The sequence below is a fragment of the Pelmatolapia mariae genome, linkage group LG14 (assembly GCF_036321145.2).
Source record: "Pelmatolapia mariae isolate MD_Pm_ZW linkage group LG14, Pm_UMD_F_2, whole genome shotgun sequence".
NCBI lineage: Eukaryota > Metazoa > Chordata > Actinopteri > Cichliformes > Cichlidae > Pelmatolapia > Pelmatolapia mariae.
In genome coordinates, this window is record NC_086239.1 from 26511975 (window position 1) to 26539023 (window position 27049).

General features: G+C 38.0%; 1 protein-coding gene across 2 annotated transcripts in view; it reads right to left on the bottom strand.

The window, feature by feature from the left end:
- plch1 (phospholipase C, eta 1) overlaps positions 1–27049 on the bottom strand; it is a 69492-nt gene that overhangs the window by 34082 nt on the left and 8361 nt on the right. The window contains exons 2-5 of one of the 2 annotated variants that reach the window (XM_063494441.1): positions 25510–25620; positions 5112–5258; positions 733–976; positions 231–360 (exon numbers count right to left, since the gene is read on the bottom strand). In XM_063494441.1, coding sequence (XP_063350511.1) covers positions 231–360; positions 733–976; positions 5112–5258; positions 25510–25588 — 600 coding nt within the window. In that variant the 5' untranslated portion in view covers positions 25589–25620. Of the gene's footprint in view, positions 1–230; positions 361–732; positions 977–5111; positions 5259–13240; positions 13819–25509; positions 25621–27049 lie in introns of those variants that run through there. The other variant, XM_063494440.1, reaches the window with a different exon arrangement.

Sequence of the window (27049 nt, forward strand, 5' to 3'; positions counted from 1 at the left end):
CTAAAATACTACTAAATAGCTCTAACATATATATTTAAATTACACACAGGCATAAAAATTACAATAGCTGAGCTCCTCTAATGTGCTAAAATGGAAAACCTTTATGTTGACCTAAATATTGTATATAAAGGATTTGAAACTGACTGTCTGTTTGACTTTATTCAGTTTGGCAGCAACACTTCAAGTGGACTGTAATAGCTGAATGATTTGGAATGGTTTCATATTCTAACCTGAAACATTTGCTTGACCTTCCTGCGTGGCAGATTGACATTCAGCTTATGAAGAAGTTGGTAGATTTCGTCAATGTTTAGCAGGCCATCTCCATTCTTATCGGCCTCTTCAAATGTCTGCTTCATCCATGTGACACACACACACATTAAGGAAAAAGACGTAGGTTTTATGTTTCTATGTTTCTATGTTTATAAAAATTGTCAGGATCATTTTTTGCATTTCCACTTGTTTAATAGGAAACACTGACAAACGTAGATGAAAACAGTTTAGGCAAAAATATGCTGATTGCCAGCTTTAATAGTAGAAATAATTTTTTGACAATGTGCGTGAATGCAAAGTTATTTTCTGAAGGAAAACAATTATACTTTGCATTGTGGTGAAGAATTTTATTTTAAATGATTAAATGTTTCCTTCTTAACTTAAAAAAAATATGAATATAAAACTTCCTTCCTAGAAAACCGATGTTCATGATTTCTCTGTAGCTATTTGTTTAAAGGATATTGATCGTGTGTACGCTGGCGTTTGGCCAAAGAGTCCTCATCACTAATTCCGGCCATCAGGTAGCGAAGACCAGTTACCCAGGTTCTGGCTTCCTCTGCATTTGATGTCACCAGGTCAAGGGACTCCATGTGGTTTCCATGATAAACTGTGAAACAGCAGGCAGGGTCGAAGGTGCCATCCGCATGCCGATGGAAGATGTCCGACTGACCGCCCTCTGTCACCTTATATAGTGAATCGATGGTGACTGACAGTGAAAAGAAAAGATGGAAAGAAAGGAGAAAAATAATTAATTAAAAAGGCAGCTTTTAGGTATCATTAATAATTGTATCTCTAGTTAATACTGAATAACAACTTAACTGAAAGGCTGCAGATATGAAACTTTTGAAAAAAAAGTAGTTAGTTAGTTTGTTGGTATAATACATGTATTATAGTAGTAAACACTAAAGCTTTGGTATAACATTGTTGGTAAAAAAAATATATTGAAAAGTGACAGAGTTATGCCATCTGTTTACATTTAAGACACAGACATTTATCCCGTGAATGCCCATTTGCCCTGAATTAAAGTGTACTATAAAATTTTGATGTCTAATCTATAGCAAAAATGAAAAAAAAGCAACACCCAAACACTTTTTAAAAAAATCAATAAAAAATGATACGCATTTGGTTCAGTTTAAATTTATTTATATGGAGCCAGCTGTCTCAAGGTAATTGATATTCCAAGGTAAAGACCCTAAATTATTAAAGAGAAAACCCCAACAATCACACTGTTTCAAGTTAGTAAACACTTGGTGATTATAGGACAGAAGAACTCCCTTTTAACAGGATAAAACCTGCAATCTACCATCAGGTGGGGGGTGAGAAGAGAAGGGAAATAAGGAGAGAATAGAGTTTTTAAAGATGAATTCTTAAATAAGGTTGAATGGGCTTGAGGGCTGGAAGAGACAGGATGGAAAATTTAAAGTTCATTATTTGCTGACAAATTGAAAAAAATATGGATTAACAAAATTAATTGCCTTTAACTTCAAGAAACAGAAGAACCTAAAGAAGCATAATGACAAAAATGCAAAGCCGGCAGAATAAGTGCAAAACATAAAACAAGGGATAACATGAAAAGAACATGAAAAGCTTTTTGAAAAATCACCATGATTAAAAAGATGCCAGTTCCTTCACGCACTGCTTTTATGTGAAATACATAAAGGCAGAGAAAGAACATAAGCTGCTCCTATACGCTGCAGAATATAACAGCCTAATGAGATTTCAGTATAAACCCAGCTAACTATGAGTCTGTGCCTTTGTGAGGAAAGAGAGAGTGCCTGCAGTAAACTATGACCTTTGCTGAATCTAAAATCCACTCAATGCATCGCTTCAAGTTGCTGCTTTTTTCCTTATGTCTATAAAATGTTTTGTTAATGACTCTCATCAACACACAAAGCCTTTTACTCAGAAGAGTAAACCATTTTGTTTTAGCATAATATTTAAATGACTAATTAAAGAATTGATGAGTTTTTCATTAAATTAATTGCCTCTCTACTCATCCTAAAATAAATTTTGCTGTGATCCATTCCAAAATTATCCACCATCACACTCTTACCATGTCACTTCCTGTTACATAATCTCATCTCTGAAATCCTGCTACAGTATGACAGAAAGTATCAATATGGCCGCCGTGTTTTGATACTGCTAAGAAACACACACACACTTTCAAAGAAATATTCAGGCAGCTGTTGTGTGTTTCTCTTAATCATGTCAATGGAGAGTATCTAAGAGGCTTATCTAATGTTGACAGTCTACTCACAGACACACACAAACACACACACTGCCATGTACACATGTAAGGACAGGTCCATAGACAGATGTATGCCTCAGTGGGTTGATATAAAATAAAAAAGTGCCAATGATGCTTTGAGGGGGCCGTGAAACATATAACGATAATCCTCTCAGAGCCAGAGCAATGTGGCAAACTCAGATTATTAAACTTCAACACACATTCCAGGAAAAAAAAAAGGTTTACTGCTCCCAAAAAAAAGGAAATAGCCACAATCTGTCAAGCACTTTGAAACATGATATGTGCTAAAAATAAATAAATAAATAAAAGTATTATTAGTGCTATTATTATGTAAGTAGAAATAATCTTTTGTTGATAGCTTTTTATAGCTTTAACTGTTGAGTATTGTACTAGAAACAATACAATATCAAATAGTGCAACATCTGCGTGATCAGACAATTAGGCATGCAAAGAGCAGAGTGGGGTTTGTAATCGAACTCTCATTTGTTTAGATCTAAACAACAAAAGCACCTTGTTTCAACCCATAACAGATTATTTCTTTTCTGTATTAAACCAAATCACAATCTTTCCAACAAGTTACACAGGTGTAAATAACAATATATAACACCAATGACATTATTTTAGGATTTGTTTTTTAATTTTCATGATTTTTAACCAAATTCACCAATTCATATTAATAATCTAATGAATGCTGCAATATTTTTTGGTCTTCTTCAGGCCATTGTTAGGAGGCGGCTATGCAGCATAATGATTTCATGATATACCACAGCCAATTCAAGTTATGGGTATGTAAACATGATGTTACTGTTGTGAAATAAAAATGGCACAATGCTTTCCTAAGGTGCTAAAGATGTATAAAAACAAACAGGTCAATTTAGCCTTTTGGTATGTAGTTGCTTGGCAATATTTTGATATCATAATATCTGTATCCATAATATACATAGGAACGTTGAGGGGCCTAATATGTACCTTTGTGCAAATTTTGGTTGTTCAGCTACTGATTTTTTAAGAGAACTTCACTGAGATAAAAACATTTGTGTGTTATAGTAAGATGCAGCGATCTTAGAATATTACAGTAATGTATGACACAGTACTTTAATAGTAGCATTTTATAGCACAGTCTTGTTGGAACTAGCGGTGAGCGATATACTCTGTGTATCACAAGTTTTCCACATACAATGGTTAAAATGGCTTTATTGTAACCACCGAATATAAATTGCACAGGCAATATTAAGCTGTCTGCATGTAATTGACTGAGTTTTTTTTTCTCCCACGCACTGCGAATGCATCATTAATCCACCCCTCCCAACCACAAAAAGTTCTACCTGGCACACTGCGTTCACCATGCATATTTATATACTACCAGATAGGGAAAAATATGGCAACAGGCGGCAATTTCAGATGAGCGAGGGAATCCGACTAGCTGTCGTTTGGATATAACGAGGAGGATGTTGCACAAAATGTGGTAATTTGCAAAATATGCTGTAAAACTATTGCCGCAAAAGGCAGCAGTACCACATATTTATTCCACCAGCTGAAAAGTCATACAGTGTAAAATGAAGAATGTTTTAAAGTCCACATTTTCCTCACATTCAGTTGGAACACAACTGAAGAAAATTAAGAAGGACAATCACCTCAGCAACTAAAGGGGCAGGCCAGTAATTTGAGGCGGACTTAAGCAACTAATGGGAAAAATCAGAACATGAAACAGAGAAATTATCTGATTTTTATTAATAGATATATCTCATGCTGCAACTGTAAAATCTCTGCACTCTACTTCGGTCATATGGCATCTTGTGGTAGCAGCCACAAAGACACTACAAATAGAGCTGGGGTTGATGGATGGGTCCACAAATCACTTGATTTAACACAAAAGACTTCTGCTCATTTCTGATTTTTAATCAAAAATATACACTACTTTCAATCGTGAGTATTTCTCAGACTTTACTCCTCATTTATATAGTAACAAAAGAGCCTTTTTCAACAAAGAAACCTTTCCCAGAACTTGCCTGGTTGGTCAACTCTTCTCAGCATTTTTTTCAGTCACTATTTTGCACTCTTGAGTTACAAAAGCAACCATTTGACCAGTAGACTAGGTTAAAGCATAGTATGGTTGCCTGTAAAAACTACATTTAAAAAAACATCCAATTTTTGATATGTCAGGGGATTCATGTGCTTGACATTTAAGCTTCAGTACAAATCTTTGGACCATAGTGGAAATGAGGCCAAAGAAAAAACAGTCTGAAGGAGTCTTTTAAGGTCCTCTGTTTTATTTGTTTTTGTGCCTGAACCTCACAGATGTTTACTCTGAAATCGCATGCTCAGACTCAAGGCAGATCACCCATATGGTCACTTAGGTTGAAGGCTTGTACAGTGCTACTTCTTGATGTGCACCTTCAACTTACACAAACCTTGAAAAAAAAAGTTGTAATAAAGAAGATTTTCTCTATTAAATGTATCCACGATGTTTAGAAATTATACCATAATTTGATAGAAAGCCGGATAGAAGGACAGATGCAAAAAGAGTTTGTGTATGTTATTTTGAATCTGTGTATCGATGCAGAGGAGTGTGTGTGTGTGCACGCATACTCACTCTTGGCCTTCTCACTCTTGCGTGAGGGCTTCCAGCGGATGCAGGAACGATGTTCATCCAGGTAGAAGAGCCTTACCAACCCTTTGGATCCAGCCTTCAGCTTTACCATCTGTGTCCCTGACTGCATAACACTCATGCATCGCTCCACTGCAAATAACGCAGACACACAAACACAAACAAGGTTAGCAGAGAACCATATCAAGACAAAAAAAGGAACAGGTGTTTGGCTTTAACTGTATTTTCTCAGGAAGAAGTGTGGCAAAGTGTCACAGAGTCACACAGTTAGTAGTTGAGCCAGCAGCTGATGTGGGTCAGACACCAAAATGAACAGAGATTCTTCTGTGTAAACACACAGGGCTGCTTTTCTGTTACCCCGCTGACCTCCCCATGAGAGCAGCTCAGAGAAGGAAGAAGTAGAGCGATCTCAGAGAGAGAGAGACTCATCTAATGTGTATGTCTCTGTTCTAAGTTTCACAGAGAGCCTAAAGAACTGTTTGAGAAAAAAAATCTTCACATTATGATGAAGCAGGTGGAAGCTAAGATTGGGCTGTATTAAAGGCTGCTGAATTTGTTACATACCTCTGTAGATTTCTTCAGTTTTAGTGTTTCAGTGGTTTCTGGTGTCTGTCTCTGACATTTCTCCCTGTTCCCCAATCCAGCTGGATTGAATGCAGTTCTCTTTGAGGGTCTCACAGTATTGAATAGATTTCTCCAATAAACTGAAATAATTCAAAAGCAGAATCTGTGTTGCTGCTATTCTGGATTATCTACAGACCTCACCGTGAACAGTATGATTTAAATCTATGATTTTTTTGATGTTGTCTTTGTGGAGAAGGCTTTATGGTGACTGGATTTAGATGAATTCACTCCCCGGCTTCAAGGTTTTGGTGTGTGCACCTGCCATCATTGCTTTTTTTTTTTTTTTTTTTTTTTTGAAGTACTGTGGCATTTTGAAGTCTCTGCCCATCAGCTTTAACATGAAACACACACACACACTTATTGCAAACCAATCCTTAACATTTTCACATTAAACACATTAAACACAGGCAGGTGAAGGTCCACTCTCTGTCAATGCATTACATTGTATATATGTGTGTCTACACTATACTAGGAACTGAAAACTCAATTTCTGGTAGTTATCTACTGGCAAAGGTTCAATTAAAGACACTTGAAATCAACAGGAGTATGGCAAGGAGGGGGCAGGGTGTTCTGAAGAGGAGCACAGAGGGACTGAAATGATGGTAAGAATTGACTTTGTGTTTGATTGCTTGACTGTCTAGCACTGTCCAGCTTTGAGAAAGGATAAAAGACAAAGCTTCAAACTTTTTACTTTGCATGACAGCTGGTGGCAGAGATATAGACAGGGATGACAGCAGAGAGAAGGGGAGATTTCCATCCTCATTAGTGGAGTGTGTGCACGCCTCTGCGTGTATGTGTGCGTGCATGGCTGTGCATATTTCATGTTTTCACATAAGTATGCATCATTTCTGTGTTAACATGCATCAGTCCACACATACATGGATACAACGCTTAAATAAAATAGAGAGGGGAATAAAGAGGTTAAAAAGAAAAAATGTTATGAAATACCTGAAAGGTTAATAGTTTAGTGACAGGTATTCAAATATTTGGCCTTAAAACAAGACTGACACACTTTTAAAAGCCTCCCCCTCTCTTGACAAGACTGCATTTCCCAACTGTTAATAATCATTTTAGTTTAATATTAAGTTTTGACAGTGATAGAACAGAAACACACGGTTGGAGAGCAAACTCTGATCTCTCAGGGACACTTATTTACTTAAAAGATCAGACCCGATAAGAGCAATTTTATAGATATAGCAATCCATGTGTGAAAGAGACACAACAACAAGCATGACACTGTAGTGAAGATCTGAAATATACTGTGGCTCATATAGTGACAAAGACTAGAACTGCCAGCTTCACTGCCTGCTTTCTGAATCTGCTATGAGCTAAATTACTTTCTTAAGGAAAATTCAACTAGTAAGATGTTTGCCAGCATGAGTGCTGGAGCCAAGTCCTGAAGGCTAAAGCAATCTCAAAAGGACACGAATCATTTGCTGCCACTGAAGAGTAGTGATAGTAAAATACCATCATACTCCTTGTTTGTTCCCTGTTCCCCTTTTCATCCTATGTAAACACAATTTACATTTCAACCAGAAGTCACATTTTTTTCAGATAAAGGTGAGAGAAAACACACCAGACAATCAGTGACAAACTTCAGAATGGGATACAATGATTCTATTTATTATAAGGGCTACTTAGTGAAAAAAAGATAATAGGAGGCAGATTAAAATATGAAGAATGGAATAAAAGCAGCAAAATTTGTAACATATATAAAACAGCTTAATCTTAAATTTTCCAAGTTTGTGCTCCCCCACTTTTAACCACCCGAACTCTTCCACGGCATGCATTTTTAATTTCTCTTTGATATTTGGGCTGATTGGGACCTGATGAATGTAAAAACAAAGAATTACCAGATTTTTTTTTTTTACCTAATTTTTGTTTCTAAGAAAAATGAGAGCCACATATGAGGATATTCATTTAAAATTTCGATAGAACAGTAGCAGTATAATGTCCTCGTAAGCGGATATCAGGCCCTTGTAGAGCAAAATTGAGTATTTTGGTCTAAATAACCCAAAATGTGACGTCCACATATGTGGACGCCAGGTCCTAGGAGGTTAAAAGCAGTGAAGTAGCCCTTTAACTGTAAACTATAAGCTATTTCAGTAGATTATGGTGATGAGTTAATGTCTGACTTTAGATGTATAATGTGGAGCCACACCACAGGCTGGAGCTGATGAATTCGCTTCCCAACCCTTCGAGATGGGAGGTGATTACTGCCAAGCGTAACACTTTGTATTAAGGTACAAGTATTCACGGTCAACTAGTTATTAGGATACATAGTTGTAGCATTAGGGCCATTTAGAAGTCCTTATTCAGCACTTATTGATGTCTTATTCAGCATTACTGTATTCTATGATTGCTTGGCCATTAAGAAATTTCCCCACAAGAACCCTCTGTGTCTAAAAACTGATGAATTAGTCATGAAGAAATTACTTTGGGATTGGGACCGAATTTAAGGGTATATGGACAACTGTAACAGACCTAATAAGATGTAATTCATGTACTTCTACTTTCCAACAAGGGGCTGTAATTAGGAGGTTACTGATAAAGGAAAAAAGCTTGTAAATACTAAGTGAACATTAATTTTATAAACCAAAGTGGATCGCTGACAGTTTAAAACAAGAAATAAAACATACACATCAGAGTGTACTTGTAAAGAGATGCCCATAAAACATTAAACATTTAGTGATGCCGTAAGGTAAATGCCAATTCTTCTCCTAAACACAGTATATAAATGAAAGCAAGCTCAAGTTCTCATGTCCCATTTCACTGTCTTGGTTCAAAAAAGAAAATGTACTCAGGGAGAATACATGCTAAACAAAAACTCTCAACATATCAAAGCATTTTTTCATATTACAAACACAGCAATTATATTATTTAGTAAAATTAACATGCACTGCAAAAAATAATGGTTAAGATGTTAAGAAGAATACAGTTAAAAGCATACATGATAATAACTAGTATATTTTTTCTGCATCAAATCAATGGTGAAGGAACCTAAAGACTCAAAATCATCAGGGTTTACAAATAAAGAAAAACTGCCTAAAGACTCCATATCAAAATTTGAAAAAGGTAAAATATAGTAAAGTTGTATTATATTGGTAATAGCAAATACACAAGTACACAGAAATAAATTTAAAAATGCATTTTTTGATGACATGAGTGATTATCTTCAAAGACAGCAAAAGTCAAACCTTTTGTGGCTCTAAAACACATATTTAACCATACTTGACAGAGCACACACTCAGCAGAGCGCTGAGTACAATCTGCACTCTCTCTATCCTGAGGACAGGCTTAGCAATGGCACGAATTTTGCTTTCGATACAAGATGAGTTCTTTTAGTCACAGATGCTCACTCCAGGGACGTACGGAAACACAACCGCAAACATATGAGTCCAATAGCTGCGTATCACTTCTGAAGGTTCACAGCACATTATGAATGCAAAGATGGTCACACAGCCTGCCATGTTAATAACACAAAAGAGAACAAAGATCAAAAGATACATACCAATATGTGCAAAGTACACAACAAGCTATTTACTCTAACCGGCAGATTCCAGCAAATCAGAAGAAATATCAATAGTGTTGGGGTAGGATTAAGTTTTAGCCAACAGTAATGGACTGCAAGGGTCACCTTTTATAAATGATAAGCTTGAATTTAAGTAAAAGGATTAGTAATGTGAACATCTGATATGACAAATGGGCGTGACTAAGATATAAAAAGGAAAGGGCAGCGTCACAGAGTTAACAAAAATATATTTACTCTTATTAGATTACGGTAACAAAATGTTTTTTTCGTTTTTATGTAAATATAAAACAAATACAGTTTTTGTTCTCTGTAAATGACCCGCCTCCACTTTTGCTTATTATAAACCAGATGCATTTTTTACACCATTTTGAGCTCTTGTTACATAAATGTTACCTAATGCCATACTTCTGAACTTACTAATATTTTTGCATGAACTGCTGTTTTGGTCTCTTTTCAACTGTTTTTTTGAACCATAAAAATCTCCAACCATAAATAATAGTAAGAAAAATTGTTTCTTTTAACACACTGGGTATCTTCAAAAGCCCCTCACTTGACTTTGAAGTTACTGGCGAGTGGTTGATGGAAGTTACTAGCAGTCACTTGGTGAAATCAGTCGCAAACAGCTAAATTTCCTTGTGATTTCTTTGATTCTGAGCAGATTGCTGCAGTCACCGGAAAAACTGTGTGGAAGGCACCAACTTGTTTGTAAACAGTTATGCGCTAAGTGACAATGAAACCGCGAAGAGCACCAAACAAACTAGTAATAGAAACGCTTGCCTTCATAGTAAAATTTTAAACTTTTGCTTTGAAAGAACTTTACTTTTTGGTTTGCATCTCACTTTTATAGGTTTCACTACCAGTCAGCAAGCAGTTGGGGAGTGTTTATAGAAAAGCAGGTGTCTTCCATGCAAACTACAAGTGATTGTGGCAATCATCGAACTAAAATCAGGGACGCTTTTACAGCACACTCTTTGCAATCAATTTCATCAAATTACTGGCAGCAGCCACTCGCCAACCAGTCAAGGAATAAGCATTTTCTCTAGGGACCACAGGTTGCCAGGGGGTTGCTAACTGGTCTTTAGGCCTGTGGGACTGAGGCCTAAATCAAACTGATCAAACTGTCTAAACTTGTTTGGGAGATTTGCTCATTAAGCTCCTCAGTGACAATGCCCTAATGAATAAATTAATTCACAATGACATTGAAATATTCTACAGTACATACAACTATTAGCTTTAATACAACCAGAACCTGGATCTTTTTTTTTCTTCCATCAGCATTCACTAATCACTGTAACCTCATAAATTCTTTTTTTGGTTGTTAACTTTGTTTATCACTGTTATAAATGAATGACTGAGTGCCATAACTATTTTTCTCAGTGTTGTATTAAGTGCACTGTAGTTCAGAAGAAATAGAATCTCAGGCACAAGGTTTCATTAGACCCACTAACAGTTATATAAACACTATATGCTATTTTTCTATACCCAGCTTTAAGCCATTTTTAATCATTTATCACAAAACAGGGAATACCACAAACTTTTATATCAGCTCATAATGGATGAGTACTTTATGGTGTTGCAAAAAGCCTTCAGGGCTGTAGAAAATAATGGGACACTGAAGATTTAGAGAAAAGAATTAATCAAAAACAAGAAAATAGGCCATGTTGCATTATTTATCTCTCATGGCCACTTATGAAATCCACAGCTTCATTAACAATGGATTTCAATGGAAGTCACTGTCACATGTGGGTTTCCTGTAATGCTAATCACATCCACAATCTTTTTTCCAGGTCCTCTCTCGCTATGTCAGACTGTAAAATCCATGACTCAGACTAGACAAGCTCACAGCATCACTCTGCCAGCAGTTGGATGTGAAACATCACAAATCAGCCCCAAAGTGAATAAATGCTATTCAACAGCCCTAGAAAGTACATGCCCATTCTCCCACTATTCCCTCGGAGCATAAATATGTAAAAATGTTTTTCAGAAAGGCAGTCAGATATATTTCACAAGAAAAATCTCAAAGGGAATACAGAAGTCATTTTTTTATTTATCCATCCAGCTCAACATCAAAAAACAGGCAGCTTTCCAGAAACAGAAGACTGAAATCCAGGTATCATTTCATCATCAGTTTGTGTTGAAGCGCAACCTAAAGTAAGTTCACTTCCTCCCTTGTTGCATCTCCATTTTTACTCTATTTTCTTCAATCCATCCCTGCTATTTCTTGACCTTTCTGCAGGCATTCTCCTGTCACTCTGTTTTCCATCTGCATGATAAGCACCACAAAGAGCCAAATCTCAAACTTAGGCCAAAAGCTGAAAAGCAGAATGGAAGAGAGCAGGTGGGTTAATATGTACACAGGAGAGGGGAGTCAGCCCATAATAATAGATGAGAACTAATTTAAGTAGCTCTTTGAAGATCAGTGATGTTGAATGAAATAATCGGCGGCCTGAACACCTTGACACTCATCTCTTGTCCAATTTCTCTGCTTAAACCATCTGAGGAGCAGATAAGAATTTTACCATTTCAGTTCAAATTTGTAATTCTTGTCTGTTTCTTAGAGACACCTTTGCAAAAATGAATTCACTGCCTTTTTAACCCCACTTGACATTTTTATGTGAATTATCCTCTGATGGTGGTCTTTGTGCTTTGCCGGCAACCTTCCAAAAAAAGGGATTTTAGACACGTAGCAGCTCCATCCAAGTGTAAAAATGTGATATTTTTTTTAGCTATATGAGAGTAGGGAAAATATAAAGAGCAGCCTTTTTTCTACTTTTTTAGCTTCCATTTCCATTGAATGAAATACAGTTGCTACACATGCATGTGCTGCTGTGTGAGTGTTTATGAGCGTGCACGCGTGCATGTGTAAAATCTCATCATCTCTGTCGGCGCACAGCAGAGAGCAGATCAAAGCTTTGTCTTTCCACAGAGGCCAAGGAAATTCAAACATATTTTAATGGGGTAGGTGATGAAGACGCCTCTGTGATAACCTGATGAACAAAGCCTGTTCTTACTTAGATCCATATTATAAGGCCTGGAATCGCAAACACATAATACCTGGTATTCGATTATCAGCTACAACAGCTTTCATTAATCTTTTTCAATCTTAACTGTCATTTTTCTAATCTCAACACTGATGTGAGATTCTTATCAGCCATGGCCTCATTTGACTGTCTAATCTACTCAGGCTAATATTTCAATTCTAGTATGGCCCTACATGAGATCTCTGTTAAGATTTGGTCTAAGGGTGACGACTAGAATGGACAACAGTCCACAGATTTATCATAATTTATTCATAACTACATAAATTCATATTCACCAGCATCTGCCTGATACTTCATGCACTATTCATGTGGCATAAGGCACCAACACTCAAACTATCTGAGCCAGTTTGACTACTGAAAAACAAATGCAGCATTTAGACAAGAATGAAGCTGTCCGAATGGAGACTTCTGCCCGATAGCTTTCATGACCTGCAGGTTTTGTTTTGTGCACGCAAGTTGATTGATGATTGGCTGTCCAAAGGACAAAATGAATTATATTTACGCAGCATTACAATGTGAGATAAAATATGCAGAAATCAACACACAAACTAGACAAATCTTCCCTCATGAGGGCTCTTCTGCTGGTTCAAAGTTATGGTAGCTGAAAGTGAGCAATTTGATTATTCTGGGGATATTCCATTGCATAAACATGAGCTCCTGCTCTGCTCCTGTGCTATGAATAGCACCAGGATGTGATGTGTTCAATATGCAAGATGTTTGTCTTCATGCGCAGTTTTAGAAAACCTGTACAGAAACACGAAGATACCAGTTTTTCACAACATATATCAATTTAAATATAGAAAGTCAGCAAAGGATGATGAAAATCCAGTCAGCTCTATTTGTTTGCTTCAGTCTGCATCATTGTCTCGATCCATACACATACCTAAATCATACAGACATCACAGACATCAACTTACCAGTCTGTGTAAGCCTGCATTTCTGTGGTACAGCCACGGTGCCACCAATGTGGTATATGTTACGCGCCAGAAGGGTTGCTACTGTTAACGCAGCAGACTTTTCAGCAGGACCGTGAATAAAGGTGGATTGTACTTTATGAGCAGACAAAGAAGTTGGACCAAAAAGTGAACAAATTTCCTCCATTTCCTCGGCAAAAAAATCCAAATTCGCCAGTAGGAGTGTGCCTCAGCTCAGTCCCAGTATGAAACACACTCAGCTTTTACCTGTAGCTAAACCCTCTGAAAACCACTTGCGCTTTTCCTCAAATTAGGCTTGACGGACAGCACGCACTCTCTTCAGACAGTAAGCTTCCACACTCAAAACAAGAAGCAAGCACACCAACACTCCTGCTGTTCATCTTCCTCTGTGCTGTGCTCTGATCTGTAGCGTCACCTTCATCTGACAGCCTTCTCTCTCTCTAAAAATACACATTTCCACCTTTCGGTTGGTCATCTGTTCACCACTCCCGCTCTTCCCATCCACCTCTCTCTGATGTTCGCAGGTCTTTCAGAACATGTGCAGCTGTGTGACTGTGGCTGCCAACATGCTACTCTGACACACAGATTTGTATTGTTGTGCAGTTTATGGAGTGATTATGAAGAGCATGGGAGGAGGATAGTGCAGATTTCTGTCTCTGTATCGGCAGGGTTCATTAAGGTCAACTAGCGGGATGCAGGGATAAGAATGATGACATAACATTCATGATAATGCATTACCAAAAGTAAGATTTAATGGGCTGGCATGTGGGAGGAGTGTGTGTGGGGATGTGAGTACAACAGGAAAACTCAGAGATGGCACATCTGTCTATCTTGCACTAAATGCTCTGCTATTATACACAAGCCCCCTCCTGGGGGTAAAGTCCTCTTCTCTCATTTAAATTTATTTGATCAGGCGATGAAAGATGCTTTTTGTTAAGAGCAACATAATGCTGTAAAAAAGGACTCTATAATGTCATTTAACTAATGTGCTCATGTGTTGTTTTTCATACCCTAATCTGGTGTTTAAATCTCAATAAGCTATAGAATAGCTCGAGGATATGAATGGCTGCAGTCAGGGATAGCTTGGGTCTTCCAGGCTATACTAAAGTACAGCTTTTTTTCTCTCTCTTTTTACCCTTGGCAGAGGAGTCTTGAACTAATGTGTCTCTTTTCTAGCACTTACAGTTTGTTCAGAACAGCTGCACTTAAGACAAGAAGAGCATGCTGTGATGAAGAGAGGCCAGATGCAATAAATCCTCAAATACAGAGATAATAGGATTCGTTATCGGTCACTGTCTCCTTGAAGATTGGACAAAAAAGCTTGAGAAAGGAATTCATACCATGCTTAATGTCACACCTCCGCATGCATGAACTATAGCTGTTTGGAGATGAAATGCTAGTTGTTAATTTATCATTAGAAATACAACTTTGGAAATGTAGTGAGGAGAGCTGCTTCAGACACTGTTCAAAAAACAGTCAGAAGATTCATTCTAGTCACAAGTTTAACAGAACAAAGCTGAATGGGATCATCTGTGCCTGCAATCATGAAGGGCTGGACTGATAGGGTGCTAGGCTTTGTCCACACACAGGAGAGGAGCTCTTGAAGTACAAGAAAGTCATGCTGTCCTTTACTGCTGACTGTCCTGTGTCTGTGTACAGCACCACTGGCACTAATGCAGACATTAACGTTACACTGTGGTCATTGCAGAAGAGGATCCTGTGGTTTCCAGGTTCTTTCTGCTCGCGTTTCTGCTGAGGCTAAAAAAAACCTCTGTTGGGAAGAACCAATGTACGTCTTTTTCTTGGACTACTTTGACAAGGAGAAGGGCTTCCAGCTGAATCCTAAGGTCCAAGAGACCATGGTGGATCTCCATGGTGACCATGTCTGCTCGCCAAGTTTTCAGACTAGTTGGTTGCAACAGTTAACTAATAATTAACATTCACTTTTTGTTACATGTTAATATAATTTTAAAGTAAAGTTGTTTTTTTAAAGGCGCATTGTGTTAGCTGAATATATTTACTTTTTTCCACTACAGCCAAATATTTAATCTTTCTTTGCCACAAGTCAGTGAAAAGGTAGAGTTTTGAAGTCCCTTTCCAAAATTGTAAAACTGCATTGTACAGAAGTTGAAATCAGATTGAAATGTAACATATAAATAAATATATATGTGAGGCGAGGAGTTTCCCTTTGATGGATCCAAATCTCAAGAAAGGTGAAAGTCCCTCATGCCAGTTTTCAGTGTTTCACAGAATATTATTTCTGGAGGTATTTTTTCTTATTCCTTGTATGCAATTTTCTTTATGCTGTAGGTAATATAATATTATATAGGATTTTTATTTGGAATATAACATCCACAAGAACCAGTCTGTGTTTCTAAGACTAGATAATCAGGCAGATTGTTTGTTTTTTTTTTCATATCACTGTAACAGAATAGATCAAAGATGATAAACCACAAATTAAACTTCATGTAATCCCATCACATCTTCTTCTTACATATATTCATGCGTTATATCATCCAGTCTCCATCCTGTTTCGCTGTTCCTCTCAGGACATTCAACAGCTTATGAAATTAAATTAGTGAGGCGCACAGCTCTGTGACAGATGACGACTTCTGGTTAAATTTGTGGGGAAATCAGGCCGTAGCATGGTGGGATGAATGCCCCCAGCTCATTTGTGACACTGCTGTTTCTAATACCTTGGCAAATTCCAAATTCCATCACCTGCTCCATCAGTAAGCTTTCCAACAATGTGATTACTGGGTGGACATAATTTTTAGGATAACAAATCCTTATGTGGTGTTTAATTGATTCATTTTGTCTTGTTGCATGTTTCTGTTCATAGTGATGGTGGCCTGGAGCCATTCCGAGTATGTATGAGGTGGAAAGCAGGTAAATAGCCTGAATCTGTTTGTCAGTCAATGCTAAAACAGAGAGACAGACCCTCACATTCCTACCTGTGGGACAGCTGGAGTATAATCCACCTGATGTGTGATTGAAAAGAAACACAGGGGAAACCTGTATGAATGCAGAGATAACATGCAGACCACATGCAGGAAACGCTAATTAAAGAACTGCAAAGCTGCACAGCCATGACACATTTTCTGATGTTCCTGTTTTAAATCAGAACAGTCATTTGCTAATATATGCAAGTAAATATTCGACCATTTCTATTCCTGCATACATGGAATTTTAAAATGCACAATATTAAAAACTGATTAATAAATGTGCAATCATCATAACTATATTCTCAGGGGAAAAATAACTATGTAATAACAGTTTGACCAACAATGTCAGCATAAAAAAACTCCATTGTATTTTTAAAAAGTACTGAAATCTACAGCAAACTCATTTTCATCTTCAAGAAACCCTTTTGAGATTGTTTGAGCTTTGTGACACTGTGAGGTGGAAGCATCTAGCAGAAGATGGGTACACTGTGTTCATAAAGGGAGGGACATGGTCAACAAGAATACTCAGTTGGTACTAAGGGGTCTAAAGAATAGCCTCCTTATTATGACATCATGACCAGCAGACGGACCCATTAATACAAGGCAGGATGGATCCATGCTTTCACATAGTTTATGCCAAATCCCAACCCTGCAGCAGAACTTGAGAAGTTTAAACAGAGTTCAAACAAACCTCAACAAAAAATTGTTTTGCCTTCTAAAAGCAGACATATGGCTGTTTGATGATCTACTGCCCCCCGCTGTTGTTTAGCAGTGTTGCACTGTGCAATTTCATACTAACACTAATAATAATATCGCTAAGGTTAAGGTTAGGTTGCGCTTCAGAAACTAAAGCTACTTACTTCTTGTTAAGATATGAAAAGAAAATATTTTATCCTACAGTGGAAAAATAACTGAGGTGTAAGTTTTGAGTATAGGTGCAAACCAGTCTAACCAACTATCCTGCATCACCACAGGAGTGGTAGCATGGATTTATGATACATAATTATGGTACGGAATTTTCTTGTGAAAGGAATGAAAACAGAAAAAACCACAGGATTATAATCCTAATCTAAAAACTAAGTCATAATTAACAGAATTCTGAGTTAATAACCTCTTGTGTGGTGCCTGTACTGGCTAGTTCTGTAATCACCACAATGCGGCAGCTTGAACTAGACTGCATCAGTCCCAAACTTTTGAGCAGAATGAACAATTAGCCACATTAATATCTACGTTGATTTGAACACTTAAAAGTGTTTTACTTAAGAATAAACAGTGAATGAACTGTATTAGAAGTGTCAGACATACTGCCCATGAGTCAGAACATGCAGCAAAACTGCAGTGAAGTCAATAAAAATTATATTTTGCTATTAATTCAGGCTCTCAGTTTCACTCAATTGTTGCATTTGTGTCTTTTTTCTGGCTGTAGGCTTGAATGTGTACATGAATAGCTGTCTCTTTGTCTTAGCCCTGCAATAGACACCATGTCCAGGGTGTACCTGACCTTTTACCCATGACAGCTGAGATAGACTCCAGTCCCATTGCAACTATGAATTGGATAAGCAGAAGAGGACTGACACAAGGATGCAAGATATGTGACATTGTGAAGAATTTCTTATCGCTAGTAAAAGAACAGATTGTGCAGAATTTAACCAAATAAAATGTAAGAGCCTGCATACAAATTTCTTAATTTATTTTTCAATTCTCCCACTCCAGTCTCACAAGTTTGCAGCAGAAGCTCAAATTAGTTTAAAAATAGAGTTTGCATGCAGACAACTGTCTCTCAGCCCCAGAGTCAATCACAAACACCTGGTACACAGAAAAAGAGATCACCGTTTGAAGGGCATTAAATTCATGGAGGGTTTTGATTCATTAGTTTCAACCCAAAGAGCCAAAGGTAGAAAAATCACAATTGAAAAAACAATCAAAAAAGTCACACCCATAAATGAATGAATGAATGAATAGCTTAATTTGTTAGTCTATATCGTACTAGTGCCCAGGCTCAACGAGGCTACATAACAATGTCATGATATGAATAATGCTAAAACATTACTAGTTTTCCATTTTCACACTTTATTTCTGTGTCAGTGCTAAACAATCAAATAATATTCGTGTGTATCTGAGATCCGTGTGTCGGTGTTGGTCCTGCCTCATAACAACGTTTGTCTGGAATCAGACCAATCACGTTTCTGCTGTCATAGGATTGCACTGTGGGAGGTAAAGGGGAAAAATATTTCTTTGTGTATATTAAACTCTCTTTTCTTTATTAATTTATTCACTATAATAAACATATTATTAATTTGTGTTTGCTGTAAGCCAAATTTAGGTTACCTGCTTTGGCTTGCTAATGAGAGTTTTTAAAAGCACTCGTTAACTTCCTGGCTAATGATAACTAAATTCTCAGTTAGCCAACTGAGCAATAACGATGCTCCTGAATCATTATTATAATGATGCAGAAACAACATCAATACGGTGATTTCAGATTGTACGACTCCAAATCTGATATTATTATGCAACTTTACTCTTACAGTAAATCAAAACAGTCAGTGCCTGAGATCGTGGCTATAGTATGGATGGCTGCATTTTCTAACAAAACAGCCCACACTAATGTTAAAATTCTGGGCATGTATTTATGTCTACATTTCCTGCCTATATATAGGTTGTTAATGGCACTAAAACTAATTGACTTGTCACAAATAAATGGCTGCCAAGATAAAAATCTGCAGTACCAATCATTTGTATAACTCCAGTGCTTTATATTTGACAGCAACACAGTGACAATAGGTTTTAACTAGAATCTGGAGTGTACTTTCAAATAGAAACTCCTTTTAAAACAAAGTCATTACACAAAAGTTCTAGGGTAGAGTTAAGAACACTTGGTAAGGCTTCTTGTTAGCAACATAAAAGAATACACACTCACTCTTATGTCGCAGTCACTTACTCCACCTAATTAAGAGCTCTTAGGGCAATGCTCACACTGCCAGTGCTACAAATGGGTTTCCAGGTTCCCTCGGGTGCAGTGTGGAGCAACTCCGGAATAAAAATAAACACACGACAACTGCGGCATGATAATGCATTTGCCAAAGCTGATACAGGGGGTCCCCGAGCGGAGGAGTTCAGCAGTGACTTCAAAGGCGGGAACTGAACCCTGCATGTGTGTCAGTGCGCTTTTTATGTGTACATTTGGTGTACGATTGTTGGCTGTTCGTGCAATGATTGAGCTTCTTCTTTCTTCTTCCCAATGCCAGGAAGGATGATTGAGATGTAGTATCTCTAGCAGAGCCAGACTGCCATAAAAACCTGTGTGATCTCAACAACTTCACAAAAAATATTTGAGAGAAGATATGACTGCCTGCCTTGTGCTTCTTATCAGGGAGGCCGAGAAGTGTTGAATAAAAGCAAACTGGACCTCTGGGTAGCTCATTAAAGGATGAAGGGATGAAAGGAAATTAAATAAAAGCCTGTATTTATGGATAATTTCCTTTCTATTTCCCACTTAAAACGCTAATACGTTGTGGTAAATGTGCTGCCTGGCTGCAGATTCATGCTGACAATTACCAAAAGAACCCCAGTAGGTTTAAGGAGTTGGATTTTTTCACAATCCAAGGCAAGAACAGATGTGATGTGCCAGTGTCTATGTCAGCACGCAGGCTGATAAATTAACCCAGCAGCAATTAAATTTTACTTCATATAAATAAAAAAAGAAGATCCTTTTGGAGAAAGAAGAAAAGGAAAGAACATTATTAATAAACAAGAAACTGATTATTGTTAAACTGGATACACTGGAAGCACCTATGCAGTGGAACAGCTAAAGAGACATGGGTCCTTTTTCCAGCAGTACCGTGTTTCAGTATCATATTATATATACTTTATACCTTATTGAAAGATTGCCTATTTAAAATTGGACGAGATTGGTGGTATCATATTTATTTCATTTCTGTCAGAAGAGAAGAGAAGAGAAGAGAAGAGAAGAGAAGAGAAGAGAAGAGAAGAGAAGAGAAGAGAAATACTTTTGGAGAACAGTGAAGATCTAAAGGACTGGGAGTGTGTTTCTTCCTGGTGTCTGCTTGCTGTTTCTGCCCCGAAGCTACAAAAAAGGAAGAGGCAGAGACAAAGATGACGGTAGAGAGAAGACAGGGGGAACATACTGTGATTCATCATCATCATCAGTGCAGGAGAGACACATGAGGAAAAACACATTTTACATGGAAAAGCCATTTCCTCCATGTGGAGGAGATTAGTATCTATACATGCTCCTCCATACCTTCCTCTTCCTTTCATTTTTGTTCAGTTTCTCTCACAGCAAGAGCTAGATTGTCCATGAAGCACAAGAGTTGTTCAAAACGAATAAAGCGCTAGTGTCATGTCCAAGGTTAGCAGGGCCCTCCCTCTAAAACCCCAAAATGAGAAAGAAAAACACGCAAACCTTGGCACTGCAAGGGGTGGTGGCGGGGGCTGACAGCTTGACGTATTCTGCTTTTAAGTGCCAAGGATTCTCCATATTTTTGACATCATAAAACGGCTGCTGTAATAGCCCGGGGACTGTTAGGGCTTCAATTTGGCCATAAAGACTCAATCCACAGCTCTGCCACATTGTATGGTGCTTAACATCCCCTGCCTGATTTTAAAAATGATCCTATTTCTCTTGATGCCACCGACAATCAAGCCCACCTCTTTTACTGAGCTATGGCATGTGGTAATGCTATGTGGTGTGTCAGTTTCTGAGACATGTTCTCACCAAGGCATTGTACTGGCAGAACTTGTGAACATCTCAGATATGGTCAGATTTCTGTAACAGTGCAGAAGATCCTGATCTTACAGGATGCAGATCTATATGGACTGAGGGCAGTGTTATCCAATCGAGAAATTAAGGGGGTTTTCTGCCCCCTAGTGACACGTACAAAGGGGCATTTTCAGCACCAGAGACAGTTTCCCGCTGCTGCTCCTCATCAACATTTCTCATATAAGCTGACATAAACGCTCAGCAGTTTACAAATTAAAATTAAAATATTGCCCCGAGTGTAATGAATTCTTTCTGTATTTGAAACGCCAATAAACATCAGCCTAAATACTGCCTAATGAATCCCTCATGCAAATGACAATGCGATTAGGTTCCTTTTTCCAGCGTTTGTAGGAGAGTGGGTGATGAAAATTCCCCACAACAAGCGCAGTGGAGATATTACGCTCCAGCCTTCTTGCGATGTAGGCTGGTGCGCACGAGAAGGAATGTGTGCACCGCACTGTCTTCTGTGAGACAGATACACCAAATAACCACAATGTCCAAGTGCTGAAAATGATCACTTACCCCTCTCCAAACTAAGATTTCTGCAAACTTCAAGCTCTGCCATTTAGGACTGAAGTTGTTGGTCTCACAAAATCCCTCCATGCGCTTCGGGCATCATTTTATTCCCTAGTTGTGGCGGTTTGAAATGCCAAGATGCCATCAAAAAGTATCCGATTAGTCCATTTCTCCATGATGACTAGACTGTTCACAATAAGCGCGTCATAATCATAAAGTGACACTTGTTTTAAGAATCCAAAAACAAGCCCCAGAAGCAAACTGCTCCTCAGTACCTGCCTCCCTGTACTGTCTGCAGAGTGGATTCACAAATCACCAAAGCTCACATCCACAGCCTGTGCGCGCACATCCTCTCCTCTCACCAGGCGCAACACAGGAGCAAAACGATAAGCCGATTTCTCACACGCTCGATGGGTTTGGCGGAGAGTGGATGTTAATGAGCGAGAGCTCAAGACGGGCGTGGAATGAATGAACGTGAATGATAGCGCACAGCGCGTTGGCTTTAGCCACTCGAGTTGGTCATTTGGACATTTTCACCAGGTTTTGTTTTTTGGGGGTTTTTTGCCCGACAGCGTGGATCAGCTGCTTGACGACCGTTTAAATTCCCCACCAAAATCAGCTCGTGCAACATCCGTTTGTTTTGTTACAAGCATATTTTTTTGGTCAGTGATTGATCGTAGTCTTAAACGATAAAAACAACAACAACAAAAGCGGCACAATTGCGCAGCGATGCCAGCGCTATGACCCACTTTACATTGCCTGTCTCTTTCCATGCTTACTCCAAGACACAACAGGAAGCAGGCTTCGTGAAATAATAGGAATGCAGTAAACACACTGGGACATACTGGTTCCCCAGAGAGAGCGACAGAGGCAGAGCAAGTCCCCTGTAAACATTAATAAATAGGTAGGTTTTTTAGCGTTTAAATTGCGTGTGAGCGTTTTTAGTGTGTGTGTCCAGCCGGGAGCGTATCATCCCAGTAGAGTCATTTCCCTAATGAAAGTTTACTCAGTCTGAATCTCATAGATTAGTTTCGTTCACTGGTCCTCGTTAAAGCCATTTCATTTAGGACTGCGAAAGACAATTTCGGAATGACTGAGCAGATACACAGACGCGCAGTGTTCAAACACTGGGAGCCAGAGGCAGAGGTTACCAAATCGATTAGTGCTGTCTGAAGAAACAAAAATGCATGTCTTAACACCAGTGTCACCCTCAGTTTAGTGTTGCATGACTGTATGGGTTGTTCAATAGCATCCTGTGTATTAGAAGGTAATTGGTGACTCTGATTTAAACACAAACTTCTCTTCATTCACACTTCCCTGATCACAGACAGTTAATGGGCCCAGCCCAAAACACCTTGCAGTGTCTAGTTTATAAATCATGATCAAACAAAAAACAAAATCAGCCACCTTGATAATTCACAAGGCCGCAAACAACTTGGAAGAAGCAAAAGAGGCAGAGTGAAGAAGTGAAAAGAGAAATAAATATGCTCTGACACTAAAGGACAAACATGTCAGGGACATTAATGGAAAAATAGAAACTGAGATTTAAAAAAAAATCTTAACTCCAGAAATGATGCAGCAGAGATTTCATACAGCTTGTTTGATTTTTCTTCCTTTTTCACCTCTTAAAATGACGCAACGGCTTAGACAACAGTTAAAAGATTAGTATCTATTCAAAAAATTGGTTAGCGCTCACTGAAAATGCATTCTCATTTTGTGCTCAGCAGGCTACACTTTTTTCATTTTCACAACATGAATAGCTCCCAGATTCTAAAAGAAAAAGCAACTTCATCCTCAGAGAAATTATATATACAAATTATAAATACATGGACAGAAATTGTCTGAAATTTCATACACATGGTGATTTCTAAGCATAACAGATGGGAAAACAAGCAATTGTGTTTTCTCTCTGTGTTAGTCAGCTCAGTCCATCATCCACAGAAGAGCACTGAAGCAGTCATGCTTGTTTTCTAGTACAGTTCACTGACAAGAAACGGTACAGCCAAAGCATAGCACACAGTCTACCGAAGTAGGATGGAGAGTCGGGAGGCAGTTTGTCAAGGTGAGGCTGTAAATGGTTTGTCTGCTGTAGGTGTGTCAAACTCAGAAGCAAACCAACCCATCAGAGATTTTTCATGGATTTTTCTGACAGAGCTGTCAGTGCAGAGATCAAGATCAAACTGATGCAACTGCATGTCTGGATTTAGTTCAGATTAAGAAAAACTGTAAGGAAAAACCAACTTAGATTATATCTAACGTAAACAGTAAAGTCTCTCAACATTTCAGATGATGTGTATTACAAAAAAGAAAAATATGACATTTCCAAAGAAGCTGTAGTGTTAATAAAAATAAAATGCAGTGATGTCCAAATAATTTCAAACCCCTTTACTTGAAAATACTATTAATGTAATATATAAATGTTGCAAACTGACTTTTTTGTCATTTTGAATGTGATGACAGGGGCATTTTTAACACCACTGTGTTTCAGCGCCTCTTCTTTTAACAAAAAGCTGTAAATGCTTGGGTGGTGAGGAGATGAACTGCTGGAGTTTTAAAAGCAATCCATTTCAGCAGCAATTTTTTCAGTAGTCAATTTTTGTCATTTTACAGCAATATGACAAAAATTGGGTGGGTGGCAGGTCTGGACTGGAGGCAGATCAGTTTAGAACCTAGATTCTTTCACTACAATGCCATGCTGTTATTTGAATGATATAGTTTGACATAACAAAGCTTTAAAAAAAAAAAGAAAGAAAGAAAGAAAGAAAGAAATGCAGCATGCAGCAATGCTCCAAAACCTGTATATATTGTCCGGCACTGATGGTACCTTCACGACAGATAAGGGGTACCCATGCTAAAGCCACCAGTGCACTCTCATTCAGTCAAGCAGGCATTAGCTGCTAATAATCTGGATCGTTCTTCTTCACTGTAGCCTCTATGATTTCCAAAAATAATTTCAATGCATGAAAGAACAGAATACGTTTTCACCTCTGGATGTTGCACATATAAGGTCTGAGTGGCAGTTTTAATTGTGGAGGGAGGAATGAACTGTGTTCTCTGGCAATCACTTCCCGTGTCCATGCACATGCCGAGTGCCCAAATGTCACAAATATTTCATCTATTTTTTTCCATATTGTTTCTTATACAGACATTTGTTTTGGTGACACTGTGTCCAGATGTTTGTATCCCCAAATATCTTCCATTTTGCTTACGTTGACCATTAAAAAAAAAAAAAAAAAACATTAAAAAAATCAGTAATTCTTGAATTTTCTTGCATTTTTTCCCATGCAAAGTTTCAGAATGGTGACTCCCTGCCCAGTTTTATTTGAAAAAAGTCTAGATTCTCTACGAATCCTAGACTTCTCCCCTCTGTACTCTTACAAATGAACCTAATCAGTAGTCAAATTATTCAAATTATTATTTTATGATCCCTTGTTGCCATTGTCCCAACATATTCGAAAAATGTTTCTGTCATCAAAAATATATATTTTTTAAAAACACAAGTAGTTACAACATATCAGTTATACGTCAGTTTCAACATTTGATATGTTGTCTCTGTGATCATTCCAATTATGTATATTATTAAATGGTTTGAAAATCATTGCTTTGGTAACAGCTTCATACACACATTAACTTGTACTGATGGAAATGTGAGAAACAGATAAGAGATATCTTGTTTTCATTTCACAGGTACTCTTTTCCATGGTGAGAAATTCATGGAAGGCAAAGAGATGCTTTTCATCAATAAAAGAAAGAAAGCAATAAAAGAAAGTCCAATAATCTGCCAACACAAACATCTATGAACAGTTTTTCCATGTTTCCATGCACTGAGTCAGTTGCTTGCAGTTGTCTTTTTTTACACCATAATAGGGAGGTTTTGTTGTATTGGCTTTGCAGTCTGATACTAGTCTGATATTACTTGAAGCACTTTTTTTGGCAATGCATCTCCCTCTAGTGTCCATTCTCAAGACATGCAGGTGTCAGAATATTGTGTGTGTCTATTTGATATTTACCATGAAAGATGCTATTGTCTGCCAAGAAGTGCCGTCGGTACTGCGGCTCTCCTTTCCTGTTCACCACCCAGGAGCTCATTTTGAGAAGAGGAGAACAAACAACTGGATGACCTATGAAGGAGAGGACAATTGGATTATGTTGTCTCAACATTTTTGCAGAAATCTGGATAAATGTAAAAAGCAATATGATGATATATGTAATATAATAAAATAAATCTACTGCACGTCCATAGCTGTGAGCCAAGTCACAAATCTCCAAACAGCAAGTGATTCCGTTTCAAAATAAGGCTTACTGAAGGTTTAAAGACTAAATGCTTTCTGGACATGGAGATGTAATTACAATAATGGCAAAAGTCAACATGAAAGTAATCTTTCAGTAGTCCTTTCCTGCTTCTGTAATCAAAGCTTGAATTGAATTAAATTATCCGATTGTTGCTATTTAGACACGACCCAGGCTCCCTGCTGTCTCGCCTGCTCTGCATTCACCAACCAGGTCCCGTTTCTCTAGCCAGTTCTCTTCATTCAGTTTTTTGTCTCCTTTGATTTTTCCCATCTACTTCTCAACATGTGTTCCCATTTATCTTCTTTCCATTTCTCTTCTTTTTCCTTTACTTCCTCCAGATTACCTTTCATTCCTACCATTTCCATGGCAGCTCTTAGTGATTTCCCACCTGTTGCTCATCTGTCTTTCTCTGATTTATTGCATCATACTACACACACATACAAACACACACCAAAGGTGTGTAGTTCTGAAAAGGCTTGGAGCCCCTGAGACAGTTATTGGCGTCTGGTTTCAGCTGACCTGAGAAGAGGTGACTGTTGAAACACACAGAGCTCAAGGGTCAAGTGTCTTGAAGGTGAAAGTACTTTCCTGTGACCCTGCAACCACCTTGTTTTAAAACGGACCTGTAATGTGAATGGTGTCTATCATAGACCACATGGACCGAGACTTATGTGTCCTGTTAATACGAGACCCGTGTCATTCAAGTCAGAATGTGCATAATCCAAAAATGTCAATGCCTTGTAGTGTCAGTGGAACAGTTTAAATTTTTTAACTCTTCTTGTAGTAGACAACTGGAATACTATACTTTCAACAAGCAGTCAGATCTTACATTTATTGTTTAGGTATGCACTGGTAACTGCTGCTGCGGGAAGTTAACTTTACAAGATATTTAAAGAAAGAAAATTATATGTAATAGAAACAACTGACTTAAGCACAAACCATATGAAAGCACAAATATTCACCTTTTACTTCAGGGTATGGAGGAAAACAACAAAGAAAGTGTTTCAAGAAGAACAACAAAGGCACAGAAAGGAGTTAAGGAAAGCTTTGATAGCACATATTTCAGCTAATCAGTGCAGCCTAGTGCACTGGTAGTTGGCGGAACACGGCTTTGAATTTGTGTCATTATTCCTACTCAACAAAAAAGCTTTTTAATTAAAGGAGATGAGACAACTTTTGCATTGCCTTCATGCCAAAAGCACAAAAATCTGAGGCTTCTCTCCAGCCCTGCTCCACCTTATGTCAGCAAAGTCTCTT